This window comes from Neophocaena asiaeorientalis, unplaced genomic scaffold (assembly GCF_003031525.2).
Source record: "Neophocaena asiaeorientalis asiaeorientalis breed wild unplaced genomic scaffold, Neophocaena_asiaeorientalis_V1.1 scaffold155, whole genome shotgun sequence".
In the NCBI taxonomy this organism is placed as follows: Eukaryota; Metazoa; Chordata; class Mammalia; order Artiodactyla; family Phocoenidae; genus Neophocaena; species Neophocaena asiaeorientalis.
Window position 1 is genome coordinate 5,141,376 of NW_020173040.1, and position 18,202 is coordinate 5,159,577.

General features: G+C 41.7%; 2 protein-coding genes and 1 long non-coding RNA gene across 22 annotated transcripts in view; 1 reads left to right on the top strand and 2 right to left on the bottom strand.

Moving 5' to 3' along the window:
- Window positions 1–742, bottom strand: part of MTHFS (methenyltetrahydrofolate synthetase) — a 269,324-nt gene extending 268,582 nt beyond the window's left edge. For 19 of the 20 annotated variants that reach the window (XR_003002979.1, XR_003002981.1, XR_003002987.1 and 16 more), the window contains exon 1: window positions 493–641. Coding sequence is in view for 2 of the 20 variants with exons in the window: in XM_024742780.1 (XP_024598548.1) it covers window positions 493–609 (117 nt within the window). In the remaining 18 variants the exon portion in view is untranslated. Of the gene's footprint in view, window positions 1–492 lie in introns of all 20 variants that reach the window. The other variant, XM_024742779.1, reaches the window with a different exon arrangement.
- A 272-nt stretch (window positions 743–1,014) lies between these two features.
- On the top strand, window positions 1,015–12,972 carry LOC112398306 (uncharacterized). Its single transcript, XR_003002989.1, has 3 exons — window positions 1,015–1,119; window positions 1,404–1,490; window positions 11,615–12,972. It is a non-coding gene; the product is annotated as an uncharacterized LOC112398306 (long non-coding RNA).
- Window positions 6,159–15,275, bottom strand: BCL2A1 (BCL2 related protein A1). The gene is made up of 2 exons (XM_024742781.1): window positions 14,599–15,275; window positions 6,159–6,438 (listed from the first exon to the last, which is right to left on the bottom strand). The coding sequence occupies exons 1-2, from the start codon at window positions 15,016–15,018 to the stop codon at window positions 6,331–6,333; spliced, it is 528 nt and encodes a 175-aa protein (XP_024598549.1). The 5' UTR covers window positions 15,019–15,275; the 3' UTR covers window positions 6,159–6,330.
- Window positions 15,276–18,202: the final 2,927 nt, after the last annotated feature.

Below are 18,202 nucleotides of genomic sequence, written 5' to 3' on the forward strand. Positions count from 1 at the left end.
CTTTTTTTTTTTTTTTTTTTTTTTTGGTCGCGCTGCGTGGCATGTGCGACCTTAGTTCCCCGACCAGGGAGCCAACCCGCGCCCCCTGCAGTGGGAGCGCTGAGTCCTAACCACCGGACCGCCGCGGGGAAGTCCCCTGTAATTCATTAAGACTCTAAGACTCACTGAAGACACACTGGCGCTCAGGTGTCCGCCCCTCTTCCCCTCCAGATCTTTCTGCTCTCACGCTGCTCTTACCTCAGCAGTCTGTCACCCACTTCCATCCTCTCCCTCACAAACCCCATAACTCTCCACGGCGCGAACACTGAGCCCAACAGCGTTCCAACACCCACAACAGGACTTTCGCGCGCTGAGGGGAACACTGCGCGCCCTCAGAGGACGTGCGCGCGCCGGGCGGACGTGCGCGCGCCTGAGGCTTGCGCCTGCGCAGATCCGCAGGCCTGGAGGCTGCCGGGTCCGGCATGAACGGTGGCTGTTGTAGCGTTCTCCCACCTTCTGGGCCAAGAGGCGGGACTGGCGCAGCCGCTCCTCGGCGCTCAGCGCCCGCAGACGCCGCTTCAGCTCGGCCCGCAGGCTCCGCTTGGCGCTGCTCACGGCCGCCGCCGCCATCTCGCGGGTGCGATCCGAGTCCCGTCCGCAGGCCGCTGGGTCCGCTGGCCCCCCGCTTCCGGGTCGCCGGGCGCACCACGCCTCCCGCCCTTGGTACCCGAACTACGTGGAGCCTTCGCGGTCAATGTACGCCCCTCCCCCAGCAAGTCGAGGGCAGGCGTGACAGATCTGCACGCCTGACCTCCCGGGGCCGGCGGTACTACTGGAAGGAGTTCTATAAAGACTCAGGATTCCCTCGGTGCCACGTGTCGTGTAGTACTGGGGCTCTCTGGGGCCTGAAAAGGCAAAGGCAGGCCGAATAGAGAAATCTGCATGATACACAGACCTGTTAGCTAAAGGGAAGATGACTTTTTTTTGTCTGTAATAACGCCTTCCTCTTTTTCTTTTCCAGTAGCTGGGCGGGAGCTGGTTTACTGCCGATGGGCGGGACAGATGCTTGATGAAGCAAGTGATTTTTTTTTACTATCAGCATGTCTCTTCTGTTCACCTCTGGAGAACTCAGGACTGAAAGTTAGTTCATTACAGGCTCAAGGTCCAACAATATTTTCACTGTAGAATAACTGGAACTTGCTCCTACTATAAAAGTTCTGTTCTGGGACTTCCCTGGCGGTCCAGTGGTTAAGACAACGCTTCCAAAGCAGGGGGTGCGGGTTCATCCCTGGTGGGGGAACTGAGACCCCACATGCCGCATGGCCAAAAAACTAAAATGAAATTTTTAAAAAAAGAAAGTTCTGTGCCTTCAGAAACTGAAGACTTGAGGAAGTGGAGAAACCAAGAATTTTTTTCTCTTGCAGGGCATGTGACCTGGATTGGGAGGAGAGAGGATAGTAGCTCAAGGGAATAACGAGGCGTGGAGAAAGGCTCAGTAATCTGATGAAAAGGTGAGAAAGTTAATAATTCGGTGGGTAAAGAAAATAAACTGAAATTGTTGGAAATTTAGAGAAAATAAACAGTGTGATACTGCCACTTGAATATACAGTGGACCAGTGGAATAGGATAGAAAGAGCAGAAGGAGACATAGAACAGACTTCCTAGCCTCCATAATCACATAAGCCAATTATTTATATTCTCTTTATAGATAGATATTGTCTATTTGTTCTGTATCAATGCATATATATATATATATATATATATACACACACATATATCAGGAAATAATATTAATAGATATATTATCAGGTATATATAATAAGATATATATATCCTATTGGTTCAGTTTCTCTGAAGAAGTCTAATACAGATTTCTATATGCTAACAATGAATAATCTGACATTTAAAAAACAATTCCATTTACAAGAGCATTAGAAAAATAAAATACTTAGGAATAAATTTAACAAAGGGAGAGTTAAACTTCTGAAAGCAACATAGCATTGTTGAAAGAAAGAAAACCTGTATAAGTGAAAAGACAGCTCATGTTTATAGATCGGAAGACTTAGTATTTTTAAGATATGCAGTACTCCACAAATTATTCTATAGAATCAATGCAGCCCCTATCAAATTTGGCCTTTTTGCAGAAATCAATAAGCCAATCCTAAAATTCATATGGAAATGCAAGGAACCCAGAATATTCACAACAACCTTGAAAAAGAAGAACAGAGTTGGAAAACTCACACTTTCCAACTTCAAAAGTTACTACAAAGTTACAGTAATCAAGACAGTATGGTATTTGCTTAAAGATAGGAAAATGTCATAGAATTGAGAGTCCAGAAATAAGCCTTTACATTTATAGTCAATTTTTTTTTTTTTGACAAAAGTACCAAGATAATTCTATAGGTAAAGAATAGTCTTTTCTAACAAATGATGCTGGGACAACTAAATGTCTACATGCAAAAGTTATCTTTGATCTAAGCAGATCAAAGACCTAAATATAAGAGCTAAAATGAAACTCTTGGAAGAAAACATAGGCATAAATCTTCATCACCTTGGCTTCGGCAGTGGTTTCTTATAACACCAACACCACAAGCAAGAAAGGAGAAGTAAATTGGACTTCATCAAAATTAAAAACATTTGTGCATCAAAGGACACTATCAAGAAAATGAAAAGACAGCCTACAGACTGGGACAGAATATTCACACAAGTCATATATCTGACAAGGGACTTGTATCTAAAATATATAAAGAACTCAAACTCAACAATTAAAAATATATATATATAATCCAATTTTAAAATGCGCAAAGGACTTGAATAGACATTTCTCCACATCAGATATCCAAATGACCAATAAGCACTTAAAAAGATCACCATTAGTCATTAGAGAAATCCAAATCAAAACCACAGAGACGTACCACTTCTTACTAGGGTGGCTATAGTCAAAAAGCAAGAGATAAATGTTGACAAGGGTATGGAGAAATGGGAACCCTTATAATGTTCTACATATACATACAAGAAGGGTGTGGAGAGAAGCCAAAATAGAATACAAGCAGGGACGAACAAACTGAACTGTATTGTCAGTGATTAGCATAACCACAGCAAGTGGGTGGAGAAGAAAAAAAACTAAGTAAGTTTGGAAAACAGTATTTTGACTGTATACTGTAAGGCCAAAGACAAAAATAACTTTATACAAATACTGCACTCTAGTTAGTACGTTTATTTTTTACAGGGGTGTATATTAACAATTGTGAAGCGACTTTATTCTAGAATTGAACAAATAAGGAAAGATACTATGGATAATGAGTCAGGTTTCTCCTTGTTGGAAAAACAAGTTACACATAAAGAAAGAGGGAATTGGGGAATGAACCCTGTGGTGCTGGATAATTAGAAGTGTCAGTATTGAAACTAACACAACATTGTAAATCAACTATACTCCAAAAAACAAACGAAGTGTCAGTATGAAACCATGATTTTAAATATATAAACAAATGGATAGATACAGAAATAAATAGAGATATGTATGTTAAAAGCACACATATATTTCCTAGCTCTGTTTGGGAGAGGGCCAGAAGCAGTGACACTGCAGTAGCAATGAAATCTAGCATCCAGATCTTGATTTCTAAATATTCTCTGATAAACAACCAGGGCTTCTTGATTCTCGAGTTGAGGCAGGAACAAGATGGGCCTGGAACAAATTGTAGGGCCATAGAGTAAGGAAGTGATTTTTTAAAAAATAAATGTATTTATTTATTTATTTTTGGCTGTGTTGGGTCTTCATTGCTGCATGCGGGCTTTCTTTAATTGCAGTGAACAGGGGCTACTCTTCGCTGCGGTGCGCTAGCTTCTCATTGCAGTGGCTTCTCTTGTTGCAGAGCACAGGCTCTAGGCGCACGGGCTTCAGTAGTTGTGGCTCGCAGGCTCCGTAGTTGTGGTGCATGGGCTTAGTTGCTCCGTGGCAGGTGGGATCTTCCTGGACCAAGGCTCAAACCCATGTCCCCTGCATTGGCAGGTGGCTTCTTAACCACTGCTCCACCAGGGAAGTCCCTATGTTTTTATTTCTTTTGAATAAATACCTAAGAGTGGAGTTGCTGGGCCCTACAGCAAGTATGTGTTTAACTATATGAGAAGTTGCCGATCTGTTTTCCAAAGCAGTTGTACAGTTTACCATTATCACCAGTGGTGGATGAGAGTTCCAGTTATTCCACATCTTCCTCAAGGGTGGTATTATTAGTCTTTTTTATTTTAGCCACCCTGGAGGATGTGCAGTGACCTCATTGTGGTTTTAATTTGCATCTCCCTCATGATTAATGGTGTCCAGCATCTTTTCCATGTCTGTTGACCTTTTACTTTTGTGTGTGAAGTTTGTTCCAATTTTTTGCCAATTTTTTTTTTGCGGTACGCGGGCCTCTCACTGTTGTGGCCTCTCCCGTTGCGGAGCACAGGCTCCGGACGCGCAGGCTCAGCGGCCACGGCTCACGGGCCCAGCAGCTCCGTGGCATGTGGGATCTTCCGGGACCGGGGCACGAACCCGTGTCCCCTGCATCGGCAGGCAGACTCTCAACCACTGCGCCACCAGGGAAGCCCTTTTGCCAATTTTTAAATTAGGTTGATGGTTTTGTTGTTATCGAATTGTACGAATATTATATTTATTTTGGATACAAGTCCTTTGTCAGATAATAATGTGACATATGTTATCTCTCATTCCATGGCTTGCTTTGAGATTTTTTTTTTAAACAGCTTTATTGAAATATAATTCACATACCCTCTCTTTGAGTGCTTAACTGTGTCTTTTTAAAAGAATTTTAAAATTTTGGTGATTTCTAAATTACCATTTTTTTTCTTTTCTGGTTCAGGTTTTGTGTGTTGTAGCTAAGAAATCTTTGCCTACTCCAAGGTTGTGAAGATTTTCTCCTGTGTTTTCCTCTTGGAGTTTTATAGTTAACATTTAGGTCTGTGATCTGTTTTCACTTTCATTTTTGTGTTTGGCTTGAGGTAGGAGTTGAGGTTCATAAAAGTCTTTTTTCTTTTAAGCAAAGTGCTAAACAGAGCACACAGTGAGCTGCACTTTGAAAGACCAGGTCACCAACCAAGCCAGAAACGGTCAGTGATATCCCAGTGTCACTTTGTTAAATAGATCATGGCAGTGTAAAAGCCAGGGTTTGTGGTTTCTTGTGCAAGTGTATTCCAGGTAGCAGTACCCTTACACATGCTTCCTGTTTATGTCCGTTCATGACTATTCATTCCCACCACTTAGCTCTGATTAATGCAAAAATGAATTAAAACGGAACTCATTTCAGAAGGGGGAGGGGAGGCACTTGGCTGAAGGAGGAAGAAGAAAATGCTCCCTGCCTCCTGCAGACACAAGCCCAGGTGGCCTAGGTAGTTGCCTCTCCGATGTGATTTGATAAGTAACCAAAGCTACTTTTGTCAAAAATATTTCCCTGCTGACTTGCCCCAAAGTCCTAATCCCCACCGTTAAGAATCACTATGAGAGGTAAAGCATGAATTAACTGAAAGCCCCTGTGAAAATGCCCATAGCCTGAAGGGGGTTGCTGGGGAGGGAAGGCTCTGGTTTCTTTATTGGATCAATCAACAACTTCCTAGGAAAGGAAAAGCAAGCCCCAGTGGGGCAGATATTGTATTGAGGGAGGAAAAGGAAGAGTGGGAAAGTCGAGAACAAGGTACCGTGCTCCCATATCGCAACCAGATTTGCTGACCTAAAAATCAGAACACAGGGGCTAATAAGTGACATAATTTTCTACTTTGTGAAATTTTTAAATAGAGAGTTTAACAGTGGCCCAACGTTGAATCGTTTACCTGTCTTTGTTCAGACTATCCCGGAGTCTTCTCCATATCTGGTTGCCATATTCATCAACTTTACATGGCAACTCTAAAGTGTGGCGGAGAGGGCATTGGTGGAAAACCCTATGTAAGCATCTAGGGGCACTGGGGACTCCAGAAAGCTTGGAGCCCAGAGGTACATGGGAAGCAGACCTCACCCATCATTAGTCTAGACTGGTGACACCGAAAATGATTTTGGGGTAATGGACACACCCTTAAGAAAATCTGCCAAAGACATCACCTTCCTGGTCATCATTCTCTTAATTCAATCTCTGTACCCTGTATTGAGCTTTACCCTTTTGTTGGACCCACAGGCAGGACACAAATTATGTATAGAAACAAATACATACAATTTATTCATTAAAATGGGGACAAAATTCCCATAACTCTGGAATGTCAAGTTATATCATCAAAGTTATTTGTTTAGAAGTAGAAGTAAGTGTTGGCAAGTGCTTCTTGTACGATTCAAGAAAATAATGCAGATTTCACAATATGGAGTGTCCTTTTTGGTCAATAGTACTGCTTCAGGAGACATAATATTTCACAGATCTTTCCTGTAACTTCCAGAAAAGTCAGCCAGCCAGACTTGGGTTCAAACTTCTTTACAAAGCCATTTTCCTATGAGAGAACAAATTTAACATTTTAACAATTAGTGGAGACTAAGTTTTCTGGAATGAAAAGCAAAGAAACTTTCATTTAAATAATGCAGGTAGTCAATCTTCTCTGTACTTTCACCAGTTTTATTCTATTCATCCTATTATCATTCTCTATCTCCCATTCCAGACTGCTCTAGAGCAGCGCTGTCCAATAAAAATATAGTGCGAGCTTGCGATGTAATTTTTTTTTAGTAGCCACATTTTTTTTTTTTTTTTTTTTGCGGGATCTTAGTTCCCCAACCAGGGATTGAACCCACACCTTCTGCAGTGAAAGCGCAGAGTCCTAACCACTGGGTCGCCAGGGAATTCCCAGTAGCCACATTTTTAAAAGTAAAAAGAGGCAAAATTAATTTTTCAAATATATTTAGTTCATCTAAAATGTTGTGATTTTGGGAGTTCCCTAGCGGTCTAGTGGTTAAGACTCTGCACTTCCACTGCAGGGGGCGTGGGTTCGATCCCTGCTTGCTGAACTAGGATCCCGCATGCCTGCCTCACAGCCAAAAATAAATGAATGAATGAATGAGTAAATAAATAAACTTATGATTTCAATATGGAAACAAGATATTTTACTTTTTTTTGTACTGAATCTTTAAAACCCAATGTGTGTTTGTACTTAGGGCATCTCTTAATTCAGACCAGCCACACTGCAACTGTTCAAGGTCACAAGTGACAAGCAGCTGCTATATTGGATGGCATAGCTCTAGAGGACAGAAAATCTATCTTTTTTTTCCCTCTTTTTCTTTCAAATGTCTGGTATTGAAATATGCATTTATATTTGTAAACCCCGTTGTGCTGAGAGTCATAAGGACTCAACAGTAAAGCGAGATTCAATCAGTGCCTCTGAGCCTGTGAGAACATTGTGGTTTCCATTACAGTTCATTCTCTTTTTGATCAGACATGTTCTTTTAAAAAAATATAAGAGTATAAACCGGACACTGTATGTAATTAATTTATAATCTATTCTTATAGAGCATCCTCACTGAAAAGTACCTCTGAGATCACCCGGCCTAATGCCCTCTCTTATTTTCACAAATGAGGAAACTGAGGTCCAGAAAAAAATAAGTTACATAAGGTTACCTGACTTCTTAGTGCTTGGACCTCTACTGGGATGCAGACACCGTTCTTTTCACTCCGTAAATTTTCAAACCACCACCAAGAAGATCAGAAAATAGTTAAAATAATTTTTTTTTAATGTTCGTCCTGTAAACATTTGCTCTGCCTCCAGCAAGTTCCATTTCTGGGGGTTACAAATGCCTTCAAGTAGTTCACAGTCTAGTGTGACTAACATCAAAATGTAAACCAAGCATATTTCTTTGACAGAGAACTCTGTAGTGCCTTGGAATTGTCTTTTTGAGCATCACTGGCAGTGCAGACAAACACCAGTCAGGTGGATTTTCCATTGAAAAGACTGAGCAAGAAAGCCAGCGTCCACTAACCCTCTGTGTGAAGTGTGGAGTCATGCTGGGAGATGCATGCTGTCACATGCTAACAGAGGAGACAGACTGCCCCTTCTCTTCTTCCTCTATCCCCTGCCCTTACACACTCACACATTTCCCGTACATTCTAGGTGTGCATGCACTTCAGTGCTCGCCTTCCTAGAATTTTCACAAACCCCGTGTTAATGGGGCACTCTAAAATGCTTTTTATTATTGTTACAACGATCACCATCTATTACAATAGGCAGTTAATATGTCATCCTCATATATATTAAAGTTCTAAACTAAAGCATGAATAAAGGAGGGACTTCCCTGGTGGTCCAGTGGTAAGACTCCGTGCTCCCAATGCAGGGGGCCCGGGTTCGATCCCTGGTCGGGGAACTAGATCCCGCATGCATGTCACAACTAAGAAACCCGCATGCGACAACTAAGACCGGGCGCAGCCAAAATAAATAAATAAAGGAATAAATATTAAAGCATGAACAAAGGAAAAAACTGACAAATTCAGCAATACGAAGATGAAAGTTTTTTTAAAACGATAAGAAACTAAAATAAGAACAACAGACCAGGAGACTATTTACATTTGCCATGAAAGAGTTCGTTGAAATGTAAGAGAAAAATCATCAAGCCCTTAATAGTTAAAAAAGGCAAAGGCTGGGCTTCCCTTGTCGCGCGGTGGTTGGGGTTCCGCCTGCCGGTGCAAGGGACGTGGGTTCGTGCCCCAGTCCGGGAGGTTCCCGCATGCTGCGGAGCGGTTGGGCCCGTGGGCTGGAGGCCACAGCGGTGAGAGGCCCGCGTACCAAAGAAAAAAAAAAAAAGCAAAGGCTGTTAAAAAGAGAAATATAGAGAAATATAAATGATTAACAAGTATATGGAGTGGGGGCTTCCCTGGTGGCGCAGTGGTTGGGAGTCCGCCTGCCAATTCAGGGGACACGGGTTCAAGCCCTGGTCAGGGAGGATCCCACATGCCACGGAGCAACTGAGCCCGTGCGCCACAACTGTTGAAGCCCGCGCGCCTAGAGCCTGTGCTCCACCACAAGAGGAGCCACCACAATGAGAAGACCGCGCACCCCAACAAAGAGTAGCTCCCACTCACCACAACTAGAGAAAGCAGGGGGGAAGAGTGGGTGGGATGAATTGGGAGGTTGGGATTGCCATATATACACTAATATGTATAAAATAGATAACTAATAAGAACCTGCTGTATAAAAAAATAGAATTGTCTTTAAAAAAGTATATGGGAAAAAATTCCACATTACTAGCAGTTAAATAAATTCACATTTTAATATATGTTACTGTTTTTTAGACCTATTAAATTGACCTTGTTATCTTAAGCCTATTAAGCCCTCAAAATTATATCTAATGGTTCCGCCCAATGCCGGTAAAGTTGTGACATTGTCCCATTGATACAAACCTTCTGAAAGCAACATGTATTCCAATATGTATAAGTAGTGTAATTATACTCCTATGTGAACCAATCATTCTAGTGTTAGAAAGTGATCATGAGGTGGTCTTCTAAAATGTGGGGGGAAAACCATCTTCATGTTCAGTATTGAAGCATTATTTCTAAGAAGGGAAAACAGAAACCAACCCAAATGTCTAACAGTTGGGAGTGGCTTAAGTAAATTATCATGCATAAAACTGGAGGGATATTCTGTAGACACTGAAAGTGTTAACATGGAATAAGTGAGGCAAGCTGTTTAAAAAATCACTCTGACTGCTATGTGGAGAACAGACCATCGCAGGGCAAGCAGGGAAGTAGGGACACTGGTAGGAGGCTCTTGACATAGTCCAGTGAGAGAGGAAAGTTGCCTGGAGGCACTGGATATGCAGTATTTCAAAGGTGCCCCCAACAGAATTTGCTGATGAGTTGAATGGAGGGTTGAGGGAAAGGGGTCACGGGTGACTCCCAAAGTTAGAGAGCTGAACTTAGGTTTCCTGAAGGACCTACAGGAAGACTTGAACTATGTTTCACCTTAGTTTTCATTAAATGATTTTTAAATCTCAAGTTAAAATTCAAAAGAAATACAAGACGAATCTGGCCCCCAAATCTATTTAATCAAAGGATTTGTAAGAATTCTTGAGATTGTTTTACATTGCTGCTAGATCTTTACGCCTTTTGGAGATGCCTTTGCCGGATTGAATACTTAGTCAGTCGTCTACATGCCTGTGTATGTCCTTTTATCTGCCTTCACCAGACCATTATTTAAAGCAAGACGATCATAAAAAAATACAACCTACTTTGCCTAACTCTTATGACTCAGGCTTTAATATACTGGTCGCTTGGAAAGCACCAATTCTGCCTGTACATCCCTACTTTCAAAAGGGGCTTTCTTTTGGTATTAGAGTAGTTTTAAGAATTACATATTTAAACTTCCTGGAATTTCCCATATAACCTTCATAGTTGTATTAATATCTGACAGTTTACAAAGCACTCTTACAGAAATGTCCTTTAATCTTTTAACTTCCCTTCTAAGGTACGTATTACTGTCTTCATTATATATTACATATAATATAATATTTATTATATTTATTATATTAGGAATTTGAGTTTCAAGTTACTTCTGAAACTCACTCAAGATCACACTTCTAGTGAATGGGAAAACCAGAGTTCACATCTCAGTTTCTATGCTAGTTCATTCAATCACTCCATCAACAAATATTTGTTGGCTACCTTCTATACCATAGGCCCTGGGCCAAGCATGTGGTATGCGATGGTGCATTAGGTAGACATGATTCCTCCCGTGTGGAGCTGAGGGCTGAGTGTCCTTTCCACTCAACCAGCACAGGCCCCGGAGAATGCTTAACTGAAGAGGGCAAAAGTAAGAAAGCCACCTAGCTGCAAAGGAAAGGCAATCCCAAGGGGTGAGATGAATTTCATCTCAGGCACATTCTAATGGTTTTTAAGAACCAGCCTTTCCTCATGAATGCCAAAGACTGATAAAAACAAACAGCACTAGCTCTCCTGTGAGATCTATGAGAGCCTATTCGTTTTCAGCACGTCAAATTGGCAGAGGGACAGGAGGAAATAACGGTAAATGTGGAAGAGGACTAGAAAGCGAGATGAGAAGCAGCAAAGAAAAAAAGGAAAGAAAAGAAGGGAGAAAGAGGGAGGGAGGGAAGGAAAAAGGGGAGGAAGAAAGAAAGGAAAGTAGCTCACTTAATCTCATAAATAATCTAACTTATGAGATTATGACCCCATTTTTGATACACTCGTCTTATTTTTTAACCTTCAGGGCATCTGTTTTAGATGGTGGCTAATATCTAACTATAGTTGATGATATAATTTCTGGAGATTGAATCTATTCAGGGAAGTTAGGCAATACTACTACTCATAATAACAATAGCCCTAAGCTTGTATTGAGTTCTTATTCGTGGAGACTGTGTTCTGGGTGCTTTATATATAATATTAACTGATTTAATCCTTACACCCGTCCTGGGAGATAGACGGCAATAGTCTCCCCATTTTACACATGAGGTTTAGGGAAGTTAAATAACTTGTTTATGTCACACAGGTAGTAAGCATGAAATGAACTCAGGTCCGTCTGATTCAGAGTTGGTGCTCTTATTATCTCTGCTGTCCTCACATACCACATTCTTGATCCAAAAGTTTTCATAAAATCTCTGGGCACACTTAAAATTTAATTAAATATGGGTACTCTCTAGTTGTAGGTGAAATGCCCCTCTCATCTCTCATTATAGGCATGCATCTTTAATCTGGAGCCAATGACAAGCACATATGAATGACTGTGGACAGGACAAGAGATCAGTTGATTTTTTTGGAGATTTTTCCAGGACGGTAGAAAGTCAGAAGTTGGTGCTTCCTTCTTGATGAAGTTGTAAAATGCCTCCTCATCTTCCTCTCTTCCTATGGGCCACCTGACTCCACTAGCACAGGCATGGGATTGTACCCTTTCCCTGGAAGTAAGTCATTCAAGTGTAGGTTCATTCATTTGAGCAGATTTGTAAACATCAGTATGCAAAGAAGATACTGGTTTGCCATGCTGGTCTGTACTGATTCAAAAAAGCACTGCCCGTCTTGCACAGATTCAGTGTCTCCTATGAGCTGGGAAAGGAATATTGAGGTTGCTTTGAAATGACATCTTAAAGGGCATTTCTATTCTGTCTAAGCTGTTCAAGTGTAAAAGTCAAGAGCTTAAAACCTACATAAGGACTTGGTGAAGGCTGATGTGTGTGGGGGGGCGCACATGTGTGTTTATATCCTGCCATACTCACTCACACTTACACCTGTACCACCCCCAAAAGATGAGTACACTTCTAGACTTTCTCAGAGACAATTCCACACCCTCCACTAAGTATGAGTTCCAGGAGCTTACAAAATTTATTGTTAAGAAGGTAAAATTTTCAATAACGTTTATTCATTTTCTGGGTGTTCCAAATACAGTGCAAACCCATGCAGAGCTTGTAAACTAGTATGCTCATACGTGGGCCTCTGTGCTAACAAACTCCTGCCTTCACTTGAAACCTACACAGCGTAATAGCTGAAATTTCCACCCATCCTTCAGTATAGCTTTCCACAGCAACCAGAAAAAAACACGACCAAATATCTCACATGCTTTGTCTAGCCCCAAGTCAGGCTGAGTTCCAGGAAGAAAAGGTGATGGAGAAAGGGGAGTGGCTGCAGTAAGCCCTAACGTTATGCAGGAAGACCTCAACAAAATGCAAAAAACATCAAGTAAAAGATTTCATCAACGTTTAAGACATAAGCACCGAAGACATCTATAGTTTTAAAAGACAACAAATTAGAAGATATCTACCACATATATAAAAATAATTTGTGTTCAGAATATTCCAAGAATTCCTACAAATCAGTGAGAAAAAGACAAAATAATAGGAAAACAGCAAAGGATATAAATAGGCAGTTATCTGAATAAGAATTACAAATGGTCAATAAACACATGTAAAGACGCTCAATATGAAAAGATGTTTAACCTCACTAGTAATCAAGGAAACAAGAATTAAAACAAGATAAATTAGGTATATATTTTTAAGCCAGCGGAATAGGGAAACTATGACAGACTACTATAACCTAATGTTAGTCAGCCGGGATGGGAGGAAATGTGGGATATTTGAACAAGCTGTGACGGGAGCATGACTTGGTAGAACCACTTTGGAGGACAAGAATCTAGTAAATTTTAAAAAGTGTTTACACCATGACCTAGCAATTCTGTGTCCCAATATCCATCCTAGAAAAACACACACACAAGGGAAGACATGATTAAAGATATTCAATGAAGTATTGTTTGTGATAGCTCTGGAAATAAATAAATATCCATCAGCTAGAAATAACCAAACATTCAACAGCATTTACATACAACAGTGTATATGTAGTACTTTTCTTTTTTTTTTTTGAATATGCTGCGACTGAGCCCCCTGCAGTGGAAGCTCGGAGTCTTAATTAACCCTTGGACCGCCAGGGAAGTCCCTGTAGTACTCTTTTAAATACTTATTAACGTGGAACATCTAAGCCCATGCACCACAGCTACTGAGCCTGCACTCTAGAGTCCGCGAGCCACAACTACTGAACCCATGTGCCACAACTAGTGAAGCCCATGCACCTAGAGCCCGTGCTCTGAAACAAGAGAAGCCACTGCAATGAGAAGCCCACACACCACAATGAAGAGTAGCCCCCGCTCACCCCAACTAGAGAAGGCCTGCACACAGCAACAGAGACCTAACACAGCCAAAAATAAATAAATTTTAAAAAATAAAATGCCCTTGGATGAAAAAAAAAAGAATACCATGTACTATTTATACAAATAATTTATAAATACTATAAATTATTTAGTATTATATTAGTATTGTTACATAGTATTTAATAATTTATAACAATTGTTTTTACAAAGAAGTGCTGAGTATATTTTCTATGGATATGTTCAACAGGCATGTTTTGCATGTAAAAGAACTGATACCAGTGGATAGCTCTGGGAAGAGGGGAGGCCAGGGTTTGTGTTGAAGAGAGGACATAAGTGCTGTAAAAAAGTAAGTATTCAGTGTATTGGGATATAAAGAAAAGCATATAGGTCCAGCTGGGAAAGGCCCCTTATCAATATGAATTGTAATATAGGCTCCCTGCACGATCTTAGCTTTTTGAGACACTGATAATAAAGTGAATTTTTATTTGGAGATTCTTGAATAGTTTCTTGCTGGTGGTGCAGTACATTATTTTTTTTTTAGTCACCAAGCTTTACCAGCCAGAATTTGTCATATTAGAAAACTGAAAAAGAAAATCAATTTGTAAGCAATGAACTTGTAAAAATTTACACCTGTCTTTTGTAACATAATATCTAAATATAACAGCATCTAATACCAACTCTTTCTGTACTAATTCTACATTGTCATGACAACGCTAACAAGAGCTAAGTCTCAGACTAGACTCTGACTCTAAAGATGCATTAGGGAGGTGCATCTTTTATTAATCCCCAAAACTCACTCCTGCAATTTACACGGTTAGGAATAAAAACTGAAACCACAAGAGTTTTCCAACTATAAGATTCATTGGAAATGAGCTAGAAATTTTATTTAAAAATTTTAAAACTTTTAAAACAAACTACCCAAGGAAAATATAATCCTTATGTAGTTTCTTTTTTTTTTTAATCAGCAAGGAAACTGTCAATTCCTATTTCAAAGTAAAGAACAACGAAGAATATTTCCATCACACATACCCAGCCTCCATTCTGCCTTATCCATTCTCCTGTGTTTTTGGTTATGAACTCTGCAACAAAGTAAGAAATCTCCTTGTAAGTGTCCACATCTGGGGCAATTCGCCCTCCTAGAAGTTTCTTGATGAGAATGCCTTCAAATGCAAATATGGTCACAATCCTTCCCCAGTTAATGATGCCATCTTCAAATTCCCTTTCCATCACTTGGTTGAATATTGTTCTGGCGGTGTCTATGGACACAACATCAATATTGTCCAAGCATGGTTTCAAATTCTTTTCAACTTCGTTTTGGACTGAGAAAGCAACGTCTTGTAACACCCTGGATGTTTTGCTTGGACCAGATCCAGGTTGCGGTATCTGCAAGACGTACTTCAGGTAGTCCTGGGCCAGCATGTGAATATAGCCAAATTCGCTGTCGGTCATCTTCTTCCTGCAGGAGAGCAAAGTCTTGAGCTTGTTCACCTGGAAGTGACCAAGGCAGTCTGAAGCACAAACTCACGCAGCTTGGCGTAATATGACACATGGTATCTGGAGGCTGGTGGAATTTCTGTTTGCATCACTTGATAGTATCCTTCCTCCTTGTCACTTTCATACGTAGGCTCTGTGTGAAAGAGAAAGTTTAACATGTGAAAGAAGAAAATGTTTCAAAGAGAGGCCACTTCCTCATCCTGTAAGTCATTAATGCAGGTTTTTTTTGTTGGTTTCTTTTTGGGGGGGGGGGTACGCGGGCCTCTCACTGTTGTGGCCTCTCCGGTTGTGGAGCACAGGCTCCAGACGCGCAGGCTCAGCGGCCATGGCTCACGGGCCCAGCCGCTCCGCGGCATGTGGGATCTTCCCGGACGGGGGCACGAACCCGTATCCCCTGCATCGGCAGGCGGACTCTCAACCACTGCGCCACCAGGGAAGCCCTAATGCAGTATTTAAAGTTTTAAATTCAAGGACGTAGAGAAATTAGAACCCTTATACACTGCTAGCAGGATTGTAAAAGAGTGCAACCCCTGTGAAAAGTTTAGCAGTTCCTCAAGAAGTTAAATACTATAGGGACTTTCCTGGCACTCGAATGGTTAGGATTCCTCTTCCACAGCTTGGGGCAGGGGTTCCACCCCTGGCCGGGGAACTAAGATCCCACATGCTGTGCAGCGCGGCCAAAAAGAAAAAAAAAAAAAAAAGTAAATGTAGAATTACCTTATGACCCAGAAATTCCACTTATAAGTATATGCCCAAAAGAACTGAAAACAGGGACTCACACAAATCCTTACACACGAATGTTCACAGCATCACTTAAAATAGCCAAAAGGTGGAAACAACCCAAATGTCCATCTGCAGATGGTGAGATAAATTGTGGAAGATTATTCCGCCATAGAAAGGAAGTGCGGATACATGTTACAGCATGGATGAACCTCAGAATCATGAGGCCAAGTGAAAGAAGCCAAACGTAAGAGGTCACATATTGTATGATTCCATTTATGTGAAATATCCAGAATAAGTAAATCCAGAGACAGAAAGCAACTTGGTGATTGCCGGAGGCTAAGAGGAGAGGGGAGTAACTGCTTAGTAGGTACAGGCTTTTATTTTGTGATGAAAACGTTTTGGAACCACATAGAGGTGGTGGCTGCACACCACTGTGAAGATACTAAACGTCACTAAATTGTTCACTTTAAAATGGGTCATTTTAGGGACTTCCCTGGTGGTGCAGTGGTTAAGAATACGCCTGCCAATGCAGGGGACAGGTGTTTGATCCCTGGTCCGGGAAGATCCCACATGCCACAGAGCAACTAAGCCTGTGAGCCACAACTGCTGAGCCCGTGTGCTGCAACTACTGAAGCCCACACGCCTAGAGCCAGCGAACCGCAAAAAAGAGTAGACCCCACTCACCACAAATAGAGAAAGCCCCCACTCAGCAATGAAGACCCAACGCAGCCAAAAATGAATAAATAAAATAAATAAATTTATTTAAAAAAACTAAAGGGGTTCAAGCTTCTCCATCCCTTTCCTTTCTGTTATTCACTTCCTAAGTCCAGTCTCCTGTCAAAACAGTCTAGTATCTGTGGCTACCCTAAATGTAAGAGAGCCTCTAAAAAGTCACACTAGGAAATTAGTAGCTTGATATTTTACTCCTGAGCACCAGGATTATAAAAGAGGTTGATTAGAAAGGACTCCTTAACCCAAAGGAATTTTCCTAGGATCGATTTCCTGATCTAGACTTTCAGGTGGGTCATCATCCTCGTGGCAGTTGTGGTCACAGCCACTAAAGGTGTGATCACGGTGTTCCAAGCTCTCTTAACAGCATTTTACTCACAGTAATTCAAATACGTTAATCTTTACAACCCAAGAACTTCTGATAGAAGACAAAATCCTGCTATAAGCCAATACCTCTAATTCCTCTTTTTTTTTTAAAAATTATTTATTTAGGCTGCACTGGGTCTTAGATGCGGCATGTGGACTTCTTAGCTGCGGCTCGTGGGATCTTTAGTTGTGACATGCAAACTCTTAGTTGGTGGAATGCACGGAGGATCTAGTTCCCGGACCAGGGATCGAACCTGGGCTCCCTGCATCGGGGGCTCAGAGTCTTACCCACTGGACCACCAGGGAAGTCCCCCTCTAATTCCTCTTAAGTCAGCCAAATTGTCCAATGTATGGATAGAAATTAGGAGCCAGAAAGAACACTAGACTTGGAGTCAGAGGACCCAGCCTCGGTCCTCCCCAAATCCCTGCTCCCTCACTATGTGCCCCGGGTTTGTAAAATGCGACCATACACATTGACCTCAGAGGGGTGAGGTATGAAACAGATGACCCCTGTAGCGCCTACAACCACACCTGGTGCAATGTGGGGACCTAATCAGCCCTGGCTCCCCATCATTCTTTTATGGACTAATGAGAAATCGGGCTTCCCAGGAAAGGCATTACTTCCTAAGTGCACAGTTTCAAGTGAAATGCAAATCTGCCATTTATTTAGCTTTGGCACCAATTCTGGGAAACAGCTGGCAGACGTGGTGAAATTACTGGCTAAGAAGAGCACTGGGGGTGGATTTCAAGTCTCTTCACCAGAGTACCTGGCAATTAAGGCAGTTAGGGAACCATATCCCTGTCTGCTGGCTGCGTCTTACTGTCGACTGAGGAGCCAGTCTCGCTAGTAGGCAGGAGTAGTGGGTGGGAGAAAGAGGAGATAATGCAGGGTCCCTTGAGAAACGGAATTCACTTTTTTGTTTTCTATCCACTTATGGAGTAACTTTGATTCTCTGCATCAGTGTCTCTGAAGAGCTGCAAACAGGAAAAAAAAAAATCCATTTAACTTGCAGTTCTGAATTATCTCCAGAGAAGGAAGGGAGAGATGGTGCGTAGGGTACTGGTTCATAGGAACTTGTGGGCCATGAAAACGCACCTCTCAGACCTCATACCACGAGAATGTAATTGACTAAGGGCCCCAGGTGCCGGGCCCTGAATCTACTGCCTACCCGCCTCTGCACTGAGGCCGCGCTACCCACAGGCTGTCCCAGGTCAATGACTGGGCAAGGCAGGAATAGGAAGAGCGATTCCTGTAGGTCAGCCTCCTTCGAAAGGTGACTTTGATTCAGTGACTTGCCATCAGCTTTGTAAAGCCTTGCTT